We start from the raw sequence: 26,722 nt of genomic DNA on the forward strand, positions 1-26,722 counted from the left end.
TGATGTACCAGAGACTTTACCAATATTGATACAACAAACAGACATGTTTCTTATGTTTAATTCTATTTAATGTTCTTTTATGCTTTAATTTGGGGAGTGCAAACAATTTTTAGAACACAAATTGAAAAGGCAGTTAGAAACGGTTTGTATGGAAGATTGTCGAAGCTCGAATTTTGTAGGTAGTAAGAGATAGGGGGGGATGATCAGTGAGACACTGCAATATTTGCGATTGACATTTACTACGCTTGAAATTATGAGGAGATATTTCATCAGTGTTCAAGACCTGATTTCATACCCACAGAGAGAAAGCACACCAGCCATTATTTTGTTTTAACATGCTTAGTTTGGCCCCTTAAATTTAGCATTCATGCACCTGTAGAGTGAGGAATATTGAAGTTTAGCTCATCTGTCTACTTTCTTCAGATATGTATTGGTGATCTGAAGATTCTCACATAACTTTACAACATAACATGCATTTAAGGACTACAAATGTTTGTGGTTGGTGACTGTGAATGAGAAAATATATTTCAAAGAATTGATAATTCTGTAGTCCTTGTAGATAAAATAATTCCTGATTTCCTCATGTGAAATGAGTTATATTTTCACTTTCTCACTGTCGTTTGTGTGAATACAATCTTAATAAATCAATGTAGAGATAAATGATTAACAAAGAAATTGTTTTACTTTCATTTGATCTTCTTTATTGCAATTAACAAATTGTGAGCAATGTTTATTTAAGTAGCAAGCATATATAATTCAAGATTTTACATCTCAACAAGGCAAGGCACAATTTTCATAAAAATATATATTCTGTAACAATTCTTAATGGATCCTGAAAATATTCATTTCATACGGGAACCTTGGACAATGGTGGGTGCTGTGCATTTTCCTTCTGACAATCTGATGAAAAATAAGGTGAAAATAAGGTGATTGTCTTTGATCAGCTAGTGTTGTTTTTTTGGTGCCAGGTAAAAATGGCAGAGGTAAAAATGGCAGAGGTAAAAATGGCAGAGGTAATAATGGCAGAGGTAATAATGGCAGAGGTAAAAATGGCAAAGGTAAAAATGGCAGAGGTAAAAATGGCAGAGGTAAAAATGGCAGAGGTAAAAATGGCAGAGGTAAAAATGGCAGAGGTACTGGCAGAGGTAAAAATGGCAGATGTAAAAATGGCAGAGGTAAAAATGGCAGAGGTAAAATGGCAGAGGTAAAAATGGCAGAGGTAATAATGGCAGAGGTAATAATGAGGTAAAGATGATAAAGATAGGTTACATCATAATAATATCATCCATGACCGGACTTTTGTCGACGAAATGGGTTATAAAAACTGATGAAATATTATGTTGATTTTTTGTCATTAAAGATCTATACTCTGTCATTTATATGACTAAACTCAAGCATTTTCTTTCCAAAATGATTTCAGTTAGTGACTGTATGATGGAAGGATCTTAAGCTCGTAAGCAGAACAACGCTTTACATACAAACCCAACGATTTTTTAAATGTAAACACCAATGTGTGCAGCCACTAACCCTCTGAAACGAACAAGTTCGGGTCTACTTCGAACTACTTTCATAATTTAACCTGGATAAAAAAAAATAACTGAACATTCTTTAATAAAAGTATTTTTTTTTATTTCCACATCATGATGGATCATGATGAATAGATATTGATGTAACTGGCGGATCCATGGGGCACTGCTGGCCCGTGCCCCCCCTTGAGACGTACAATTAGAATCTTAGCAAATATGCTAACTCATGTGTGCCCCCTTTTTAAAGCGAGACCCTTTTCTGCTTGCTAATTATCTTTGTGGACGAGTTAGTAGGCGAAAAACTTTTTTGCGTGTCATTTTTCAAGAAAATGTGCCCCCCTTGGAAAATCCTGGATCTGCCCCTGATTAATGTGATATGTTAAATGTAAATGATACAATTATTGTTCAGTTTTTAGAGCAATACCTCAATGCAGCTAGTCCAAGTGGATGCAGGTTCCCAAAGGGTTTGACGTCATATATGGGAAGCTGCCCCATGACATTTTATGCACTATAAAATGGTTCATAATTGTTTTTAAAAATATTTCAGGAGCGTCAGTGAAATTATTTGTCTCTTGATATATACTGAAGATAAAAAAAAACATTTGAGTTTTTTTTCTAGAAAATTACATTTCATTTATATTTTCTATACACCAAATATGGGAAAGCTGCTCGCAAATGACGTCATCATTAAAATATAAAAGTATAGCTTTTTAAATCTTCGATTGATTTCCTAAAACCCTCACCAATATCATTTTTTGTTTGTTGCTATTCTACAATGACTTTTAACTGAGGTTGAACTTTCCCTGTAATGAATTAAGTACAATTGCGATCAAGAGTGTGCTTCAAATTTGAATATTAATACAGCGATTTGACATGAGAAGGCCGTCCATGAGAGTCCAGAAAAAATAAGATATTCCAGCCAAAAGATTATCAATTTGGTGTAAAAATGTCACCCTTTCCATTATTTTTATTTTCTTAGAACCTTTCTTAGTTAATCTATGTAGGGCTTACATGCGGGGACTTTTTGATTTTTTTTTCACGGGGGTTTAAGACCCTTTTTACCTATACCATTATGACCTCTGCCATTATTACCTCTGCCATTTTTACCTTTGCCATTTTTACCTCTGCCATTTTTACCTTTGCCATTTTTACCTCTGCCATTTTTACCTCTGCCATTTTTACCTCTGCCATTATTACCTCTGCCATTATTACCTCTGCCATTTTTACCTCTGCCATTATTACCTCTGCCATTTTTACCTCTGTCATTTTTTACCTCTGCCATTATTACCTCTGCCATTTTTACCTCTGCCATTATTACCTCTGCCATTTTTACCTCTGCCATTATTACCTCTGCCATTTTTACACCGAGCCGTTTTTTTCTACCAGTCATTGTTTCCAGGATAGTCCCTTTGCAAGTTCTTTGAATATTCTAGGATCCATCATCCACTCAAACAACTATACAAGTTCCTTTAGAATTGTAACAGTTTCTGAGAAAAATACAAAAGATGTATAATTCTTTGAATTTTCAAGAATCCACTCCAAATGAATGGTTGAGACTATACCAGTGTTTATTCTGCATGCTCATGAATATTCATGAAGTAACTTGAATTAAACATGAGTATTCATGATTGCAGGGTGAGTGCAGAGTATAACTATTGTATTTTTAAGAGCACACTCAGAAGGATCCAGTCCTCGTAGACTAGCAGAAAAAGACACTGCAGTTCTAATGGACAAGGTTCAAATCATTGGCTGGATAGATATGTCCGATTATTTTTATCATTTTAAAAAAAGGTTTACAATTACAATAGCATTTCCATCAACAAAATGGAAATGTAGCAAAGTACATTAACCTTCAATCAAGTCGCTTATCAATGAGCCTACAGAATCCACACTAATATAGTGTCAACTCAACTGAATTGCATGAATACAAGTTTCCCTTGGAAAAGTACATAAATTATCGGGGAAGGTAGAAAATGTTCATTGATTAAAAAAAATAATCAATTCAAAGTGAAGTGCATTGAACAAGAACATGTTTCCTTTTCTATAGTATTCAATTATTTTGGAGGATGCAAAGATGTTTATTAACAGAATTTCATTAAATTCTCCAAATTTTCAATGACCCACTCCAACAGAACGACATGAGCACAAGTTTCTCTTAGATAAGAAAATGATACCTTGGGAAGATGCAAAAGATGGTCATTAATTTCATTAAGTTTGAATTTGACTTGGCCTTATATCATCCGCTTTATTATTATGTTAGACTAGACAAAGAAAATGGAAATGAATGGCTAATTTAAGTATCATTTTCCTTTAAACTGAAAATCATGTGCACAACATTACACCCCCCCCCCAAAAAAAACCCAATTGATTCTCTCCAGTCTCCAGTTTAATGTTCACGAGAAAACTGGGAATGTGAGTTGCATTCAAAACTTACATCCTGAAGAGATGACGTACTTTCTAATCATTAACAATGACCTTTCATACTTAATTCATTAATGGAATGCCCTACATGTATCTAGCAGAGCAGCTGATAAAGATCTGCAAATGCGGCTCGGTACAGAGTATTGAAACAATAACATTTTAAAATACGATGAGTTATGAATAACATAACCAATATTGTGAACTTATGTGGTATCAAATGAAAGGTGAGCTGAATACATTATTTATCACTGAGTTGGATATTACACTAAACAAAAGAAGTCTCAGAAACTTAAAGAAAAATAACTTCCATGCACGATTGTATCAAAATACTTTCCATTTGTAGAAACAGAGAAAACTAGTGAAGAATCAAAGATGAGTCAATTTTTTAATCTTTATTTCAAACTATATTCAAGAACTTATTTGTAAATATGTTATAAGAGAAATTGAATACATCTATATTTACAAACAAACTAATGAATGAATAAAGAAATTAACAAAGTTAAACAATTAAAGAAAGTAACAAAAATAAAAATAAAATAACTCCAATTAAAAATAAGATAACAATGAAAAATCACCATATTTCATATGGTGATTCATCACTAATGAATTCTTGTTTCCTCTTTTAAAGTATCAAGTACACAAATACTTTCAACTTTGGTGTTCTACTATACCTTACCACAATATATATTTTTCTATTTTTATTTAATAGAATTGACCTTTGTTACCTTATTGATTCGATTCCCCTCATAACCTTTTTCTTAAAAATAAGTTCCTGATAGATGGTCTGCAATGAAGAATGAAAATTTAAAACTCAACTATGACTCTCATTCTTCTCTCTTTCTATATTCATCAAAATTTCTAACGAATTGCCAGCTTTCTGGAAGTACAGTCTGTGTACAGCTAAAACATAGAAAATCAACCTCATAATTTCATAGGGCAACCTCTTGGAGTTGGCAGGAGCAAGTGTGACACTCCAATGAAAATGTATTACATGTTAGATCAAATGGCCATTTCAGGTTTGGATGATGTTGAAGTTGATGATGATGCTGTTGATGATTATGTTTGGCGTCACCTGTGCCTGGTAGGCGAAAAGCGAACTAAATCACTATGACCCGCAGGTCTCTCCTCCCGATATAACTGGGCGGCGTTTCATGAAAGGACTTGTCGGACGTTTTATCCGACAAGTCCTGCTTTATCCGACAATTTTCCATTTCATGAAACTTTGACGGATGAAAAATCCGACAAGTGCCCTAATTTGATCTGACAAGTATCTTGAATTTCATCGGTCACTCTTTACCTGCCGACAAATGCCAATTTCATCCGACACGTCCACTGCTCATGACAACCAAGATGGCGTTAGTAAATGCTCTTGTTGGAGCTGCTCTGCAGAGGGAGCATGTTTTCGCGACAGATCCAATCCTTTTGAACTGTACGATGACAGAGATATGTTCAGAAAATACCAATTTACCAGAGATGGTGTAAGCTTTATCATAGATTTAATTGAAGATAAATTGAAACACACTTCTAAAAGGAGTAATGCACTAACCCCATCACTTCAAATTTTTGTGGCACTGCACTTCTATGCCACAGGATCTGTGCTGGATAGTTCAGCCACTATCCACGGCTGCAGTAGAGCAACAGCATCAAGAGTCATAAGGGTGACACTTGCTTTGTGCTCTAAAAGAGATGAGGTAAGCTCTTAATTGTCCTTTTCTATAAATCTAGTTCTACTACGTCGTAGACTTAGAGGCAGTCTAACTTTGGCCATCATGAATTTTTAATAAATAGTTCAGATCTAGATCTAGACTAAGTTATAGTGGGGTCCTAATTATATGGAAAAGTCATGATCCTGAGAGCAAGATTAATAATGTATTTCATTCATTTTCACTCAAATCAATCTTTTATTTTTTTCTTGACAAAAGGTAAGCGGTATACATGTACCTTTGCCTAAAGAACCTAGGGTTTTAGTCAGTTTTACTTATTACCTTAAGTCCACAAGCTGTCTAAAGTGGTAACAAAGAACTTGCTTTTGTTGCAATTTGGGGTAATACCAATCAGGAAATCACTGAGGATGAATCAATTATCACAGTGACTAAAGAGCATTCTATCATTCCACCAAGAGGACTAAAAGTGCTGGCTCACTATTTAACCCGAGCCAATGTCTCAGTTTGTTGATGGGAGATTTCAACCATACCTAAAAAAATAATCTAAAAAAATAAAAGAGTTACATCAAGGATACCACTGATTTCTTGAAATAGATCCAATCAATCAAAACTGTCCCTGGTTCCACCCTCGTCACCATGGATGTTCAGAGTCTCTACACCAACAGACATTTAATATGGACGTAACTCTGGACGTAGAGGCTTTAGCTTGGATTCATATTAACGCACAGTATATTTCCAATATGATTGCAGCCACTATCTTCAAAGGAGGGTACAGCCATGGACACAAAAATGGCACCTGCATTTGCCAGCATTTGCATGGCTGCACTAGAGGAGGAATTTCTGTCAAACCATTCTCAGAAACCGGCACTGTTTGTTCAGTATACAGATGACATATTCTTGATTTGGGAGCATCATGGCGACTCACTGGCCACTTTCTGCAATAATTTCAATCAACGTAATGTAAGCTTCAAATTCACAATCGCATGTTCAAAGAAGGAAATCAATTTTCTTAATGTTTGTGTCATTGCGTACCAGATACAATAGGCATCCTAATTACTATCTGTCACCATAATAGTCTGACTTTACAGACCGCTTTAAGAAGTCAATAAAGACGAAAGCTACAGCTAAAGATTGGTTTCCTGCATCATCCTTTGAGTTGACCCTCATCTCAACATGCATATATATGACTTGAAATCGCACAGTGAATCATGATGTGCAATAATTTCTGATTATTAGCCAAACTTAGATGTTGTATCCTCTGGTGTTTTCAGATCGCTTACCATATGTCACAATGACGTCACATTGAGAATGGTACCAGAAGAAAGTTCAAGACTTGCTTTTTCCATTTCAGCAATAAAACAAAATTCAATTTTTTGGCGCCAAAATACATTAACAGCCTTTCTGAGGGAAGGAGATATTATATGTATGCGAGGACAAAATTACATAATTTTTAGATTTAGGTCCATGAAAAAAACATTCTATATTATAACTGTTAAGATAATTGTTTAAACTTTGTTCATGTGATATTTGATGGGAGAGTTTAATAGAAGAATTACAAGAAGAGTTCTACTTCAAATTTAAAGAGCCACAAAAAAGTGCAAGAGGAGAATAAAGGGGAAATAAGAAAAAAGAAGAAGAGAGGAAAAGAAGATTTCCAATTCGAATTAAATAAAGAGGAGGAGGAAGAGGAGTGAATGAAATAAAAGGCAAGGCAGGGGAACTATGGGGGCATGTGGGCACCTGCCCCCCAAAAATTCCTGTAGGAGAAAGAGGTCGGTTGAAAGTCTGATGGAGCGCCTGGCTGGTTGTGGAAAAGAGTATGGAACTGTACATGTAGGTTGCAACTGGAGTAGCACCTAGCTGGTTGTGGAAGAGAATATGGGACCGTTTGGTCAAAACTAGAGGTGGAGCGCCTGACTGTGGAAAAGGAGAGACTGCAACTAGATAGAGAACGTCTGCTACTGGAAATGAGGAGAATCGACCATAATAATAATAATAATAACTAGCATTTAGTATGCTCTCCATAGTTAACTATATCACAGCGTTTACACACGAGTTTAAAACAAGAGTACATAATAATTACAATAAAAATACATTCAAAAGAAATTAATCGGAAAAGAGGTATGTTTTTAGAAGACACAAGAGAATGTGTCGTCAATTTGTACCTCCAGACACATTCTTTGCCATGAAGATAATCCACTATTTTACAGCCGATTGTGCTGGACAGTATAACAGAAACAATTCTCTCAATCTCTGCTATCATCAAGAGGATTTCAATATATAGAAGAAAAATGGAACTTCTTTGCCACAAGTCATGGGAAGGGTGCATGGATGGAATAAGAGGGACAGTGAAACGGTTCACTAAGGCTAGTCTGCAGTGCCTGTACTCCAACCCAATTCGTACAAGTTATGCAATAATGGACTTTTTGCACCCAGAGTATCCCAGGCACTCACTTCTTTAATGTAACACTAAAAGAAATAGCAAAGCATGACTCAGAATTAACAAAAAGATTCCACAAAGCCAAAACAGTTTAGGGAACACAGCAGTTTCACCATTTGGTTTCTGTGACAAAGTCCAAGATGCAAGCTGACAAGGGAGGACATTTTGAGACCAAAACTCAATTTAAACATAACATTTCAAGACAAAGAAAAGACGTGGGCCAAAATTGCCCTCAAACTAAATAAACATAAACCTTTTTTGGCAGATTTGGAGGAACTTTGGGGAGTGGATGGCAAGGGATCTGTGGGTCCATAGAAAAGACAAATTCATCAAGCTTGCCAAAGGACTCCAAATGCAACCAGACAGAGCTTCAGATGTCATCATTGCAATGCACTACACCCCATCACTACAAATTTTTGTGGCACTGCGGTTCTATGCCACGGGATCTGTGCTGGATAGTTCAGCCACTATCCACGGCTGCAGTAGAGCAACAGCATCAAGAGTCATAAGAAGGGTGACACTTGCTTTGTGCTCTAAAAGAGATGAGGTAAGCTCTTAATTGTCCTTTTCTATAAATTTGGATCTAGTTCTACTACGTCGTAGAGACAGTCTAACTTTGGCCATCATGAATTTTTAAAAAATAGTTTAGATCTAGATATAGACTAAGTTATAGTGGGGTCCTAATTATATTGAAAAGTCATGATCCTGAGAGCAAGATTAATAATGTATTTCATTCATTTTAACTCCAATCAATCTTTTATTTCTTACGGCCATGGACATGAAAATGGCACCTGCATTTGCCAGCATTTGCATGGCTGCACTAGAGGAGGAATTTCTGTCAAACCATCCTCAGAAACCGGCACTGTTTGTTCAGTATATAGATGGCATATTCTTGATTTGGGAGCATCCTGTCGACTCACTGGCCACTTTCCGCAATAATTTCAATCAACATAATGAAAGCCTAAAGTTAACAATTGCATGTTCAAATTGTGAACATCTTAGCAACACGTCATGGGAAGAGTGCATGTGACAGAATAGGAGGGACAGCGAAGCGGTTGCTCAATAAGGCTAGTCTGCAGTGCCTGTACACAAACCCAATTCTTACAAGCGATGCAATAATGGACTTTCTGAACCCAGAGTATCCTAGGCATTCACTTCTTTAATGTAACACCAAAAGAAATCGCAAAGCATGACTCAGAATTAACATAAAGATTCCATGATGCCAAAACAGTTTAGGGAACACAGCGCTTTCACCATTTGGTTCCTGTGACAAAGTCCAAGATGCAAGCCAACAAGGGAGGACATTTTGTGACCAAAACTCAATTTAAACATAACATTTCAAGACAAAGAAAAGACGTGGGCCAAAATTGCCCTCAAACTAAATAAACATAAACCTTTTTTGGCAGATTTGGAGGAACTTTGGGGAGTGGATGGCAAGGGATCTGTGGGTCCATAGAAAAGACAAATTCATCAAGCTTGCCAAAGGACTCCAAATGCAACCAGAGCTTCAGATTTCATCATTGCAATGCACTAACCCCATCACTTCAAATTTTTGTGGCACTGCGGTTCTATGTCACGGGATCTGTGCTGGATAGTTCAGCCACTATCCACGGCTGCAGTAGAGCAACAGCATCAAGAGTCATAAGAAGGGTGACACTTGCTTTGTGCTCTAAAAGAGATGAGGTAAGCTCTTAATTGTCCTTTTCTATAAATTTGGATCTAGTTCTACTACGTCGTAGAGACAGTCTAACTTTGGCCATCATGAATTTTTAAAAAATAGTTTAGATCTAGATATAGACTAAGTTATAGTGGGGTCCTAATTATATTGAAAAGTCATGATCCTGAGAGCAAGATTAATAATGTATTTCATTCATTTTAACTCCAATCAATCTTTTATTTCTTACGGCCATGGACATGAAAATGGCACCTGCATTTGCCAGCATTTGCATGGCTGCACTAGAGGAGGAATTTCTGTCAAACCATCCTCAGAAACCGGCACTGTTTGTTCAGTATATAGATGGCATATTCTTGATTTGGGAGCATCCTGTCGACTCACTGGCCACTTTCCGCAATAATTTCAATCAACATAATGAAAGCCTAAAGTTAACAATTGCATGTTCAAATTGTGAACATCTTAGCAACACGTCATGGGAAGAGTGCATGTGACAGAATAGGAGGGACAGCGAAGCGGTTGCTCAATAAGGCTAGTCTGCAGTGCCTGTACACAAACCCAATTCTTACAAGCGATGCAATAATGGACTTTCTGAACCCAGAGTATCCTAGGCATTCACTTCTTTAATGTAACACCAAAAGAAATCGCAAAGCATGACTCAGAATTAACATAAAGATTCCATGATGCCAAAACAGTTTAGGGAACACAGCGCTTTCACCATTTGGTTCCTGTGACAAAGTCCAAGATGCAAGCCAACAAGGGAGGACATTTTGTGACCAAAACTCAATTTAAACATAACATTTCAAGACAAAGAAAAGACGTGGGCCGAAATTGCCCTAAAACTAAATAAACATAACCATCTCTGGGCAGATTTGGAGGAACTTTGGGGAGTGGATGGCAAGGGACCTGTGGGTCCATAGAAAAGACAAATTCATCAAGCTTGCCAAAGGACTCAAAATGCGACCAGACAGAGCTTCAGATGTCATCATGGCATGTGCTGTACTTCACAATGTCAGTAAACAACCAAGGCAGCCTGAAGTTATCTTTGACATGGCAGTTAATGATGAATGTAGTTGAGCCATAGCAATGCACTAACCCCATCACTTCAAATTTTTGTGGCACTGCGGTTCTATGTCACGGGATCTGTGCTGGATAGTTCAGCCACTATCCATGGCTGCAGTAGAGCAACAGCATCAAGAGTCATAAGAAGGGTGACACTTGCTTTGTGCTCTAAAAGAGATGAGGTAAGCTCTTAATTGTCCTTTTCTATTAATTTGGATCTAGTTCTACTACGTCGTAGAGACAGTCTAACTTTGGCCATCATGAATTTTTAAAAAATAGTTTAGATCTGGATCTAGACTAAGTTATAGTGGGGGGTTATAGGGGGAAAGAGAAGCAAAACATCATGTTCATATCCAAAACCGCATTACATAGTCACTACTTAGCAGCGATGCGAATCCTAAATGAGAGGAAGTATTAGTCAAGGTGTGGCAAAATGAAATAAAATGTTTGCAAAACAAGGAAGAATGCCATCTCAAAACATGGTGAGCATTCTGTAAGATGGCGCAAATCATACTATAAATTGACGTCCAAGTCACGAGGGCAAAATGGTTGAAAAGTTGGTAGAGTTTTACCGGGTAACTGTCAATTCAGGAGCCATCCTCTGACCGCTCTATTCGACCAAACAAAACACTCTTGAATCGGTTAGTGATTGCAGTGTGGAATTACAGACATAGGAAGATCATGTTGAATAAAAGGGGATATCACTCAAGCATCTAAAGATGAAACCTTCAAAGTGGTGTTTGGAATGGGCTGGAAATTACGAATTGAAGCAGGCAAAAAGACACCAATATGTGTCTTCACAGAGTTTTGGTGAATTGATAAAAATGAGGGTTGCGGAAGAAGAGAATCGGAATTTTCATATTTTCCAGCCAAAGCTCTCAGCATAAGAGCAAATGTTCACGCACAAGGATGGCAACTCTCCTTCATGGATGTTGAAAGGCAGCTGGCTGATATTAGCTAAGGAGAAATTGAAAGGTATGGTGGTTGCCTTTTAGTGATCACCTCACCCACAAGCCCCTCCCCTGAGGTGCATTGACAGGTTGCTGTAAATGTGGACAGGGGGAAAAAATTTTAGGCAATTTACCATCACCTGCCCTCTGATGCAAAAGCATTCCCCCACCCCCAAGGAACCAGCCAAACGGACAAGGATCACTGTCAAGGAGCAGACAATTGATCCTGAAAACCTGTAGAAGATAAGTAATCTTTTTTGTAGGAAGGCTGGTAAACCAAATGAGGCTAGAGCCGTTGTAGGTGGACACATGTACCATTGTTTGGTAGACACAGGAGCTCTGACAGCTTTATTCCACAAAACAAAAAACTTGAATTGGTTACGGTTGATTTAATACAGTTTTAGCTGTACACAGATTACTGAACTGGGGGCAGTCCTTATAACAAATAGGCAGCAGTCATTTTCACTGACTTATGTCATAAGCTAGCTTACTGCATCTGATTGGCCGAGAACAAATTAGTCCATGAAAATCACTGACAAACCTTCTCATGAAACACTCCCCTGGGCCCCATCTTACAAAGAGTTACGATTGATCCAATCAATCCTAACTCTATGGAAATCCATCCATGTCATAATTTTTTCTTTATGAAATTTGCACAATGTCCTTGAAAACAAAGAGAGGCATACCGCATTGTCAAGAAAACAGTTAATGTATGAATATACCTCATAACTAGAAAATATTTTGAAGAAACATGTATTGTAGAGGTAGATGTTGCTGGCTTTCTATAATTCTTATTGATTGGATCGATCATAACTCTTTGTAAGATGAGGCCCAGGGGCCCGTTGCAGAAGGAGTTGCAATCGATTGCAACTATAAAAAGTCATGCACAACTTCATTTTCAACCAATCAACAGCGCGCATTTTAGACTTGCGATTGATATTTTGACTTACGTTTAAACGCAACTCTTTCTGCAACGGGCCCCAGGTGTATATACTACATCTTGTGATTCAATTCTCTATTAGAACAAACAGTTAATAGAATTCGTATTCAGTTTTAAGTCTGTTACATACAAAATTCTGAATCAATTGGCACCTGAATATCTTAATAATACCATCAAAGTACATGTATACACACCCTCTCGTAATCTTCGTTCAATCACTGACACATGCAGACCTTGCATTCCCTGGACGAAACTCTCCTCTGCCAAATAAACGTTTTGCTGTAGCAGCAAAAACTGTATTAACTTACCTCTTGTATCATCACTTGGTAAGAATTGCAATTTGTTTTGTGTTATTCATGTATATTAAGATTGGGTGCCTTTTACTTGGTATATTTCATTTATGGCATGGCCCCAATGCAAATCAGACACTGTATCTGTTTAGGTTTTGGGGTTTTTTACCAAGTGAAAATTTATCTATCTATCTGCCAAGACTTGGAATGTCATCCCTCTTCCAATAAGAAATACTTCAAGTATTCCTGGCTTCAAATCGTCCCTTAAGACATACCGTTTTCCTCAATAATTGATTTCCCTTTCTATTTAGAATGGCTGATCGTGGTTATTATTGCAAAATTTAAATTAGTATTCATACATTGTATGCGCTATGGTACTTCTTATTTTAGCACCTCTAAATATCCATTATTATCATTAGAAAAAGTGGTTGTAGATGAACTGGGATAAGATCATGTGGGATGAGATCAAACATAAAATAGACAGAGCAGCTGTAGACCAACTGGAAAAACCTTGTTGAATATATGTAGCTTACTTTCACTTTCTCCACATTCTGGTGATGAGCACACTGTCTACGAATGGAGCGTAGAGACTACCTATTGAAAATCTTGTGTGCCAAATACTTTTGCTTTTCTCCTATATTCCGGCCCCTGACCTTGTGCCACTCGTCGAAAGGGATCTGTGCAAAGAATGGTGAGAAATAAAAAGAAAAGTGACAATGAGTTGGCATTACTGAGATCATTCTTCATATCACTAAAAATTTTACATCATTTTAAAGGTAATCCCTGCCAGGAACTCAAGTGGGCATTGGTGGACACACATACATATGTACAAGTTGCAGATGGGGCGTGCTGCCCACGTACACCAACATTATATGACCTTTATTATGCAGTTGAAATGTTCAGAATGCCAAAACTCTTGACGAATCTTAGATTGCATATGCTTTGACTCTGTTCAAAGATCCAGGGACGTTGACTCTGCCTCCTCCTGCTGTGTGAAGTGACGTCCAAGATGTTTGGGGCAGTGCCGATGTAGCCAAAAGCAGCACAGCATATGTGTGTACTTTGCATGTGCTGCACGACTGACTAGTGACAGCTGCATACAAATTATGTTGCATTATTTAGGACTAGAATATGCAAATGTGTTAATATCATCTTCTAGGTCAAATTTCTCCTAGGTGAAAAACAGATTTCTATGGTCCCAAGAGATTTAACTTGGGGAAAGTCATCTGTAGGATTAAATAATAAAATGGCTTGCTATATGTATGTCATCATGAGCTGGCATACTGGTGAATCGTCTAGGTGTGCCAGCCCTGTAAGTTGTAGGGTAAATTGCTACTCTACTATCATTATAACAACAAAAACAATAAAATATTCATAATAATAATAATGATAATATGCACTTGTAAACATTAAACACTGTACAAGGCTTCAACCCTAACCAGACCAGGCTTTTTGGGGTGTGATATGACCAGGGAGGGTGGGGGGGTGAATCAGCCCCCCCACTTGAGATCTCAGCCGCCGATCGTGCAAATGCTGTGAAAATTGGCATGATAATAGTGTGGGATGTGATCTACAAGGCTGGATGGTCAATGTTCAGAAATAAAAAGATTTTTATAATGAATTATTCTAATTTATGCGTAATCATACTCTTTTTCAACCGCACACCCGGGTATCATAAAAAAGTCAGCGAGTGGTGCAGTTAAAAAATTCTGCGCAGGGCAATGGTCGTCGAAAATGTCTAAGGGGGGGGGTGATTCAACCCTCCTCCTTCCCCGGAGTGTACGGGTTGAAATATTACATATATTTATCATTATTATTATAATACCACCTTCAAGTTTATTACCTCAACTAAATGGTAACCAGTAATCTTCAATTGTCTTCTCTTCATGACATGAACACCAAGGAGCTCTGAGGAGTTCTTACGGTAGTGATTCACCAAGGTTACCAATACAGCTAGCTTGGTAATGGAGCCCTCGGTGCTTTTCTTCTTATCACGGAGATTGATGGGTCGATTGTTCTCATCCAGGTGGATCTCAATATCTGCAGTAGTAAAAGACAAAGCAGTATTAAGGTTTACTGTTAAAGAAAAATAGATGGCTTCTTGAATGTGTGCAGTCAAATTTATGCCTCAGTCCACCATTGCCATATCAGAAACAAATTATACTCCCAACATCTAGTATGTTCAAAAAGTTTTGTGTAAACTTTGATGTTGTGACCCCAAAATATAATAAAAATATGAGAAAATGGAAAATAAATAGTAGATAAAGTGGAAATTATAAATCTCTGCATGAGATTAAATTAGACTAGAGCATATTAGAACAAGCTTAGTGTAGACCAAACGACAATAAGCCCAAACTGGCAATAGATCACAAAGGTTACACCCATGTGATATTAGGCTCTCTGAGAAGTAGACCAAAATGGGCTTAGCCCATGTGGTATTAGACTATACGAGAAGTAGCCTAAACTGATTGTAGACCAAAATGGGCTTAGCCCATGTGGTATAGATACGAGAAGTAGCCTAAACTTTTTTTTTTTTTTTTTTTTTTTTTTTTTTTTTTTTTTTTTTTTTTTTTTTTTTTTTTTTTTTTTTTTTTTTTTTGTTGGTTGTGTGCGCCTGCTGGTGGCCCTTCCACATTACTCTTACTTTTCTGCTCATTGTTGCTATTTTTGTGTATTTCCATGTTGTATTGATTATATCAAGTGTTTTGTTACTATGTTAGGAAGCAGGTAGACTAATTTGAGTGGCTGGTAAGCTTGTATTTCGTTGTAATTACTCATTTGATTTTTGGATCTTGACCACTCTGTTCACTGTACAGCCATTTTACTCTACTCTCCGTGTACATTGCCAGATAAGTTGCTGTTTAGTCACCTTTGTTGAATGCACCTTTGTTACTTGAGAATTTGTGCAGTAGGTCTATTGTTAGCTTGTTAACAGTACTGTAATAATAATCTTGTACACAATGATGCCTCTTGGACTTTGTTTAATCCTATTGTGCTGTTGTCAGCTCCAGCATCATGAATGTGCACTGGATTTCAGCTTTATGCACTCCTCTCAACCTTGTGTTTTAAAGGGGAAGTATGTTGGAGCCCCTGTACAATATTATGCAAACTCCGAATCTACATTTCAGACTTTGTTGCTGATATCTGGTGATATCAATCCGAATCCAGGTCCTAATAGTGATCAATCTAACCTGTCTCAAAAACACATTACTAGTTCCATTACTTCACACTACAAATATGATTCTCAAACACTTCATTCATTTAACACAAGGAATAATTCTCTTTTAAGAGTTGGTTTGATGCCAACCAAACTGCCTGGAATCGGATTGTATCTCTTGGAATTAAAAGAAAGCGGAAGACACATCGTGGTAGGCGTAGTAACCATGCCCATGTAGGTAGCTATATTAGATTAGGTATTCTTAATGTTCGTTCGATTCGCAACAAATCCTCTATTTTCCATGACTTTGTCTTAGATCACCATTTTGATTTTACATGTATCTGTGAAACTTGGCTAACAACCTCTGACGATGCTGTCATTGAAGATCTTCGACCTAGTGGTTACACCTTTCTCCATCGTCCTAGAGTCTCCAAGCGCGGAGGTGGTGTCGGTTTCCTGTACAAGAACGATCTCAATGTGGTTTTGAATCCACCACAAGAACATGACACTTTTGAATCAATGCACGGGACCATTTCTAACAGTTCATCATGCTTGGACATCATGGTTTTATATCGACCACCTGGCAATCAATCTTTTTCTGCCTTTCTCGACGAATTTTCTGAGCTTCTTGATATGACTCTCCTCAAGCCATCTCCTATTGTCATCACAGGCGATCTGAACATCCACCTGGACAGTCTGTCCTCACCGAACACACAGAAGTTCAAAGATCTCCTTAGTAGTCATGGTGTATCTCAAATTGTCACCTCTCCTACCCACGACAAAGGTCATACACTTGATGCAGTCATCGTGAGGAACTCTGATAATCTGCTTTGCTCTGGTCTGAAGGTTATTCCTGGTATTTCAGACCACTCTGCCATCACCTGCCGGCTTCGTCATAAAAGGCCTCTTCGAACTGACTCCACGTTTACCTGTCGCAACATCAAGGCAATAAATAGAGAAGCGTTTGCCAATGATGTTGCCAGCTGCACCATTACAGCCTCTGATACGGACAGTGTATGCAATGCTGTGCAATTGTACAATCTTCAGCTCAGCACACTCCTGGATTCTCATGCACCGGCCAAGACGAGAACCATCAAGAACCGTAATGACTGTCCTTGGTTCAATCCTGATATCTCCGCAGCTAAGAGGAAACGCAGGAGACTTGAACGTAAATGGCGTTCCAACGGTAAGCTACACATCGACAGAGAACTATGGTGTGCTCAGAAGAACTTGGTAAACTCCATGCTGATGAAGGCGAAACGCTCACATTATGTTGGTCTCGTTGACGACTGTGGTAGCGACTCACGCAAGCTCTTCTCTCTTGCTAACCGTCTTTTGAATCGAAAGAAGTCTACCCCTCTACCGCGTCACACTGATAGTCATGTTATGGCTGAGACGTTCATCCAGTTCTTCCAAGCGAAAGTTCGGACTATCTGCGACACTCTTCACCCAGATGAGTCCTGTCCTCAACCGTTCACTGCGACCTTACTTGAGACTCTGCATCCTACCAATCCAGATGAGATTCAATCAATTCTTAGGAAAATACCACCTAAATCATGCCAGTTAGACCCGATTCCTACCATTTTGTTAAAAGAATGTTGCACTACATTTGCTCCCATTATTTCTCAGATAGTTAATTTAAGTATTGATCAGGCTGAAGTTCCTACTTGTTTGAAGGTTGCCTATATCACTCCACTACTGAAGAAAAGTTCTCTTGATCCAGAGGTACTGCAAAATTACCGTCCTGTATCTAATCTGCCATTCTTATTCAAAATTCTTGAAAGGGTTGTTTTTTCTAGACTTTCTGATTATTTTTCTGACAACAATTTATTTGATCCCTTTCAATCTGCATATCGTCCCAACCATAGTGTGGAAACTCTCTTGGTCAATGTGTCCAACTCTATTCTTCAGGGTATGGACAAAGGAAATATCTCAGCCATGTTCTTACTCGACTTGTCTTCCGCTTTCGATACTGTCAATCATACTGTTCTTCTTAATACACTCAGTTCATTTGGTGTTAGGGGTCAGGCATACAAATGGTTTCAGTCATATCTTTCCTGTCACTCGCAGATTGTCTGTATTAATGACTGCACATCTAGTAGTATGCCTCTCTCTCACGGTGTACCGCAGGGTTCTGTGGGCGGACCCACTTTGTTTTCGATTTACTTGATTAGTTTGGGACATATCTTACAACGTCATAATATCCATTATCATATCTATGCCGATGACATCCAACTCTATCTCTCCTTCAAACCCAACCAGGCTGATGCAACAAATGCAATTGCCCTTCTTGAGAATTGTTTAGCTGACATTCACTCCTGGCTGGATAGTCATTCATTGAAACTGAATCCCTCCAAAACTGAGTTCCTTCTATTTGGTTCAAGGGCTCAACTTAGTAAGGTCAAGCTGTCATCCGTCTCTTTTTCGGGATGTATCATTAATGTGTCCCAGACGTGTCGTAACCTAGGTGTCATGTTAGATTATGGAATGTCTATGTCAAATCAAATAACCAACATTTGTAGGTCTGTAAGGTATCAGCTCCGAAATATTGGGTTCATCAGGAAATATTTGTCAAAATCTGCTACTGAAAAATTGGTTCACGCTCTGATTTCTTCACGACTTGACTTCGGGAATGCCTTACTTTACAATTTACCCAACACCCAGTTGTCTAAACTCCAAAAGCTCCAGAACGCTGCAGCACGTTTGGTCACCCTATCTAAAAAACATGTTCATATCACACCCATTCTGAAATCCCTTCATTGGTTAAAGGTCAACGATCGCATCATCTTCAAAATCCTTCTCCTTGTATTCCATGCAATTAACGGCTCTGCTCCACAGTACAATATTAATCTAATCAGCAAATACACTCCAGTGAGGTCCCTCCGTTCATCAAACTCCGGTTCCCTAGTTATTCCCAAATCCGTTAAAACATGGGGGGCTCGGGCTTTTGCGCATGCTGGCCCTGTTCTATGGAATGGTCTTCCCCTGACAATTCGTGAATGCACGTCCATTGATACTTTTAAACGTTACCTTAAGACTCGTCTATTCAATGCCTCTTACTCTTAATTGTTCCTGGATCGATTATTATTATATTTGTACCTATTCTCTTTCGTTCTTTCTTTCTTCTCTCACTGCGCCTTGAGCATTCTGCCGAGTGGATTTGGCGCACTATAAATTACATATATTATTATTATTATTATTAAACTGATTGTAGGCCAAAATGGGCTTAGCCCATGTGGTATAGATACGAGAAGTAGCCTAAACTGATTGTAGGCCAAAATGGGCTTAGCCCATGTGGTATTAGACTATACGAGAAGTAGCCTAAACTGATTGTAGACCAAAATGGGCTCAGCCCAGGTGGTATTAGACTATATGAGAAGTAGACCAACTTCTTGACGGTCAAGTGAATACAGTCTTGGAATACATGTCTTACCAACAGGTGTGCGGATGTGATCCAAGATAGGATGAACCAAGAAAGCATCTTCACTTCCGAGCACTCTAGCCAGGATGGGAATGATTTCAGCGTAAGACTGTCTTTCATCTTTCACGACATGAGATGAACCATGGGGTACCAGGTTGTGACGGGAAAGGATACTCTACAAGAAAAAGAAAAGATGAAACAACCATTCATGCACACAGCCAAAGCTACTTTAGCGACCACATGTCTATCAAATGACCAACAGTGTGGGCCCTTTACTTTGGTAATATCTCGGTCACATTTGCTCCATGGCACCCTTACGGCAAGTTGTAAACATCCGATTTATTCAGTTTTATTCAAACCACCTATATAAAGCTCATACAAAATTTTTAAAACAGCTGTTTTTGACTCGTCATACGGCCGCCGCAGAGCAAATATGAACAAGGTAAAAATGTAGCTTATTATTCTCTCCCCTTCCTCAAAGTCTTATCACCTTTCATTTCATAAGCTGTGCTAAATTGCTAACTACACTTGGACTGATCCACTAAGCTTGTTCAGCATTTTTTTTTTTCTTTCATAAGATTAGCAGTTTAATTGTATTTCAGCTTCAAATTGAAATGCTTGACAATAAATCATTCTTCTCTCAAAAAGTAAATAGGTCAAGTGAAATAGCTCTCTCTCAGAGACGAGCCTGATTGTAGATATCCATGACCTTAAACCTCGACCCCTCACTTGCTGGGCCTCCATCAGCTTTATGACTGATCGTATGATTAATTTCATGGATTGATTGTACAATGTGATTAATGCAATTAATCATAAAATTTGTTCGAGGATCAATTGCTGAGCATTGTGTTACCGAACCCTGATCGTAAAATTGATTTTATGATTGCTTCAATGCAATCAATTGTAAAAATTTGTTCTATGATCAATTACTAAGCATCGTGTTACCAACCCCTGGTCACTTTACCAGAATTTTTTATCCTAACCTTTGGCAGTCTTGGTCCCGTGTAGTCTGGGCATTCTATAGCTACAGAACAATCTAGGCAATACAAGTGTTTGTAGACATCAGGAGGGCAACAACCTGTCAAATAAACGTACAATCTAGCATACATTAGGATCATACAGTGGAGTATCTACTGGTAGACGAGAAGGACACAGTTTACATTATTGGAGAGGAAATCGAAATATTTCATACTTTAAAATAAAAGATATATTTATAAGTGGCATCATCAGCTATATCATTTACATACCACCCATAATGAGCACAAATGCACATCACTCTTTTGCGAAAACAAGTATAACACGAAATTCGCACAACTTTACATGGAGTTTACGTCTATTTTAATGCACATCATTTTTTATGGAAACAAGTAAATCGTAAAAATTGGCATAGCATTAGGGTACGTCTATTTTCTATGTACATCATTGTGTAATGCAAATGAATAAAACATAAACTGGCACATTATTTTACATCTACTTTTAATGAAATTTCCAGAGTTGCAGGCTTTAGCAGTTCATTTTCTCTCTTTTATTCCACTCTACTTTTTGTGGTGGTGTATTTGACATATAAGCCATAAGTACAGCATAACTGCATTCAAATAATCTATCAACTCTGAAAGACTATAAAAACTCACCTATGATTTTCTTGAGATAAAGAGGGCTAAATATCCTTTGGATGAGTTCCACTGGATATATCCCAACAAAGGTGAGAGGCACAAGTGTTTTGACAGACAGAAATGGACTATCATTCATCCATTCTTTCTTTTCTTGTATTCTTGCAATGGCCACTTCTCGAAATCGATTGAATTCATCCGGGGTATAATTCAGTTTGCAAAATGACCAGAGCGTTAGGTAATAGTCTTTAAGGTTAGCCTTGGAATGATCAAAGCATCTCAACACTTCTAGAAATAGAGGCTTGCTGAGAAAGGCTGCCCTTGCAAAAACCCCTAATATGTGAGGTAATGCGAGATAATGCATATCTGATATGTAAGGAACAAGACTAACAGAGAGTTTGCTATACAAGTCTGCATTGTAATGGTAGGAACGTCCAAGGAACCTCATAATTGTAACAACATTGTACTTCTCTATATCCGACTCAAGTTGGATGTCTTTGGATAATGCTGAAGAAATGACATCTGGTAAGATGCTATTGCGTGGCAGCCGACAAGCTACCTTGACCATACCATTGCAGATTGCTGCAATTTCTGTCAGGGACAGTTCATCCACAAAACCCTCTGCAAGGAGGACAAGTTTGTCCATTAGCTGTTGAGCAGGTCTCTTGAATTGTCCACACAGGTAGAATGCTTGCACCATCTGCTGGGCAGACAGCTTTGTCCAGGATGTCCTCAAAACTGATAACATCTCATTGTGAAAGGACCAGGAACTTGCACCTGCCATGCAGATCCACCAGTCGGTCACCAGCAGCAGGGTATCAACGTCCCATGACGATATCCTTTGAAGACACTCCTTCTCTATGACTTTGTTCTGTGACGCACTTAACCTTAATTCCCACCAGTAGAAAATCAACAAGGATTGTACAAAGGTGTCTGTTTCCATACTTGGCATGGCTCTGCATAAAAACTCTCCAAGTTTTTCAGTTTTCATCAATTCCATTATCAACAATCTTTGACTATGTGGCAGTTCACAAAGACACTTAATATCTTTTACGACATCCCTTTGCCTAGTACTTCCCTCAGCTAATGCTGTTAGAAAATCATGGACAGCGTCTTTGGTACTTGACTCAGATTCTAAACAAAGTGCATTAATCAAATCAAGAGATGATCTTTCATACCCCTTGGATTCCTTCAAAAAGGCTCTTTGCTTAATCTCTGAACCTTTTAATCCAAGGCCAGGTTCTTCATCTTCACTCAGGTCTTCTTCCTCTATTGGTTGAGCTAATTCTTTCCTTGCCACTTCCTCTGGAATATTATCTCTCCCACCATAGATGACCTCCAGTACATTTGTCTGTATGGCTCTCTTTTTGTCACGCATGATGTTGCTCCTAGAGCGTGACGAATTGGCCCTAATGAAGGATAACCGTTGCCATGGTTCATCAGGTCTTTGGACTAAAGTGTTAGCAGAGAATGTGAATCTGTAGCCAAAGCCCTTGCAGCAAAGCCTTTGCCTTAGCACACAGAAAATGCTCTTGGACATCTCAAGGTCCAGATGGTTGCAGCAGAAAGACCCAAGTATACCTGTGTAAAGAAAAAAGAAACCTATCACAAAATGAATGAAACATGTAAAGATACTCTGCAGCTCAATAAGGTATTATAGGTGTAACAGGGGTCCTACAATGTACATGTAGGACCACCAGAAAGTAAACAAGTGACCCGGCACACCTAAGCAACATGGCAGTGGACTGGATGAAATAACTCTGTGACTTGGTTCAAAGTGATATCTTGTACGTAACAAGAGGAACTATCTAAATTTTTGTAGACTTGATCAAACAGAAACTATTTCAATCTCTAAAGAAGTATAATAAAGTACTAAAATGTCCACTCATATAGCATAGGTACTACATGTATGTGCATATACTCCATTGCACTTTACTTTCTACAGCCAAACAAGTGTTGGTCAACCTTGGACACTTGACCAAAACAATCTGTAGTCATAACTTTACTCTATATTAGGAGGAGTGGACCTTTTAGTAAGGAGGAATGTAGTCATAAAAGAAACCCATAAAATGTGTGTGCGTCAGAAGTTTAGCCGGAATAAGAATGAGTAATACTTTCTTAACTTGGAATTGGTAAACATATGGTTTCCTGTTCTGAAAGTTCAATCAGACTCTCTTCTATCTTCTTCCCTTTCTATCTCCTTTCCAGATTGTCCAATTTCTTCTTTCCCTTTCAATTGAGCCATTCAAAAATGATGAAATCTCTCTTCTTTCTTTGTCTCACTTATCAATACACGGTAAGTGGAGTCAATCTGCAAGAACTAGAAGTGACAAATCAAACTGACTTGGGCAAGGTAATGAGTAATAATCTCACCCCTACAAACCATATAGACGAAAAATATTTAGACTTTGTTTTACTGGACTTGATGAGAATAAATTTACTATTTGTATCAGTCCCTAATTCGCTCAGCGTTACCGTTAGAATATGAGTCATCCGCACGTAGCCCACTAACCAAGAACATTGAGAAACTAGAAAAGGTACAGTCGTACAGACCAAATGTCAACATCTTGGCAACAAGCGAATTCCATCTGAATCTTTGGAGGAGAGGAGAATTAAAGCAGATCTTATTTATTTTACAAATGGAAATTCAGCCCAAAGTTTCTTCTCAACCTAAAAAATTTCTTAGAAGTCATTCTAGAAAATTGTTCCAAAGACGTTCCAGAACACAACTAACCAGCCACTTCTTCAGCAACAGTGGTCCATCAGTGGAAAAAACTTCAGGAAGAACTTATGTCTGCACCTAGTAGTACCTACACTGCTACAGTGGCTACCTTTATTTAAAGGGATGGTCCAGGCTGAAAGTATTTATAGTTTGATAAATAGAGAAGATTTCACTGAGCAAAATGCTGAAAATTTCATCAAAATCAGAAAACAAATAGGCCTAACAAGGTTTTTGGATTTTAAAGTTTAGCAATATTTTGTGAAAACAGTTGTCATGAATATTCATTAGGTGGGCTGATGTCACATTTTGCTTTCTTTCTTCCCTTAGCTTTCCTGGTCCGAGTCTGTGTATCCTGGGGCGTTTTGGGGAGTGAAAGTCATAGATATACTGTACGTATGGTCACTCCCCACTAACGCCTGGATTTGCTTTACATGCCTTTCCGTAGCGGACAGGATTACCCGTGTTGAACCTAGACCTAAATCACCAATTTTAGTTTTAGTATGTTTTTCGCCCAAAGTTATGTACATGGGCAAGTTTTATGTTTACTCCCAATTGTTAATTATTTTTACTTTTCATTCACTAATAATGATATTTAGGCAGTGTATACAGCCACACGCGTGTGTCTTTACCATCCAGCCACACGCGTGTGGTTATATCCAGAACACCTATCTGTGGATACCGCCACACGCCGCCAGTAATAACAGTAAAACACGTATGTAGGTCTGACCGTCTATATCACGATCAAAATAACCTCATTTCTTCATTAAATTCTTACATTCTAAACCCCTTTGATATCCTTAGATCATTTCAATTTCATTCTCACCGTCTTCTCTCCTTGCTTTTCTTGTCTTGTTACAAACGGTCGTCTGTTTAACAGCAAATTCTCTTTTTCTACTTGTGTCGATTCTGGCTTCCTTCGCGGTACGGTGGCAGACCCATACAGCGTTAGCGCAGCGCAGTAGACATACACAGTTTGGGTTACGTTTACGTTTGGTACGAATAATTTTCGTACCAAGCGTTAAGCATGTACGAATCCCGAGTTTCGTACGTACGCACGTACACGCACATAGCCTAGAGTCAGTAGAGAATCGACACAAGTAGAAAAAGTGTGGAAATTTGCTATTTAACAGGCGGCCTTTTGTAACAAGACAAGAAAAGCAAGGAAAGAAGACGGTGAGAATGAAATTGAAACGATTTAAAGAAATCAGAGTGGTTTAGAATGTAAGAATTTAATGAAGAAATGAGGTTATTTTGATCGTGATATAGACGGTCAGACCTACATACGCGTTTTACTGTTATTACTGGCGGCGTGTGGCGGTATCCACAGATAGGTGTTCTGGATATAACCACACGCGTGTGGCTGGATGGTAAAGACACACGCGTGTGGCTGTATACACTGCCATAATTGAAAGAAGTTAAGAGCAAGAGCGTTCACTCACCCCGTCTGTTTACTCCGCCATTTTTATTGCTTTTGTTATTGATACCTAGATACACACGCGGTAACATGCGTCTGCGCGTGCAGAGCTGCAACTTAGATTTTAAAAATGCTTGCATTTGTCAATAAAAATCACTATTCGCAAAATATTTGTTTCGGTTGATAAATATCATAAAGTAATTTATATATTTATCGATTAAAAACAATTTTTGTGATTCCTGATAATCTATCGGCAGATGCAAGTATTTTTTAAATCCAACTTGGATTTAAAAAATAATTTTATAATTTATCTGTGCACCTCCTCACCTGTTCAACTCAGGTCTAAGTTCGAAATCATGCAAAATTAAACCCACTCTAGGCGACACCGCAATACTTACCCGTGTTAAGAAACTGAGACTCCACTCACGCGCATTTGGGCAGCCCTAGCTTAGAACCAAGCTTTCTTTCCGTAAAAAATCTTTATTCTTATGATTCAATAAATGTTAATGAATATATAATTACTCTTAAATCGGTACTCACCGGTTCTTTTCTTGAATTTTCTGCCAAATTCCCACGCTTCTGGCTTCAATTCTGCGATGGATTCTGTTGCCATAGACAGCTACACATGCAACTCTATTTATAAATGGAGCGCCCCTTACGAGAGTTGTTAATGCCGCGGAAAAATTGTTAGGCATTTTGGCCTGTGGTCAAGGCGTTCTTTTGTTCTATTTTTTTTTATAGGTATGAGATCGAAATCACAGCAACTATTCACACTGTTCCATAATGATTCCGAAAGGAGGTGCAGCACCCCCCACCCACATGGGAGCAAATCCCAGGGGGACACTTCCCCCTAACCCAAAATAGTAGGGGCACATTATCAAATGTCCCCCTACTATTTTTGTTCTTTTATATATGATGGAAAGAAATAGGCCTACATCATTTAAATCGAAGTAAAACATGTATTTTGGACGAGACGACCTTCTTTTGGGGGTGATAAACCTTCCTTTGTTTTTTTTTTGTTAGTTTGTTTTTGTTTTTTTTTGCCTGTTTTCCAGCCCCTGGTCCCCTACCTTAGATTTCCACCCTTGCCTCCCACTACTCTTGATATTGTTTGCGAATCTGTTTTGTAAATTAAAGGGGAATTTCACCCTGATAAAAAGATGATGAAAATATGAGAAAAATCATTTCAAACTATCGATGAAGGTGTTATTTGACAAAAAATGGAGTTGATGAATTTAGAATGCTTGATTTATTGTGACGTCTATAACGAGCAGTTGCTCTATCCTAAATATAAAATGCCCAAATTTCCCATTTTTAATGGTCCGTAACGACCCACTTTTTTCTTTTTGATAACAAGTATGAATTGATATAGGCCTACTAAAATGTACCATAAAAATCATTATCATGTATTTCTTGACATTTCATTTACTTTT

The 26,722-nt window shown here is 38.1% G+C and overlaps 1 protein-coding gene across 1 annotated transcript; it reads right to left on the bottom strand.

Annotated features, from left to right (window-relative positions):
* Positions 1-13,508: 13,508 nt before the first annotated feature.
* On the bottom strand, positions 13,509-22,831 carry LOC121415058 (FAST kinase domain-containing protein 5, mitochondrial-like). Its single transcript, XM_041608136.1, has 5 exons — positions 21,175-22,831; positions 20,527-20,621; positions 19,556-19,718; positions 14,809-15,005; positions 13,509-13,642 (listed from the first exon to the last, which is right to left on the bottom strand). The coding sequence occupies exons 1-5, from the start codon at positions 22,691-22,693 to the stop codon at positions 13,556-13,558; spliced, it is 2,061 nt and encodes a 686-aa protein (XP_041464070.1). The 5' UTR covers positions 22,694-22,831; the 3' UTR covers positions 13,509-13,555.
* Between the last annotated feature and the right edge of the window lie 3,891 nt (positions 22,832-26,722).

Source organism: Lytechinus variegatus, chromosome 5, assembly GCF_018143015.1.
Source record: "Lytechinus variegatus isolate NC3 chromosome 5, Lvar_3.0, whole genome shotgun sequence".
In the NCBI taxonomy this organism is placed as follows: Eukaryota; Metazoa; Echinodermata; class Echinoidea; order Temnopleuroida; family Toxopneustidae; genus Lytechinus; species Lytechinus variegatus.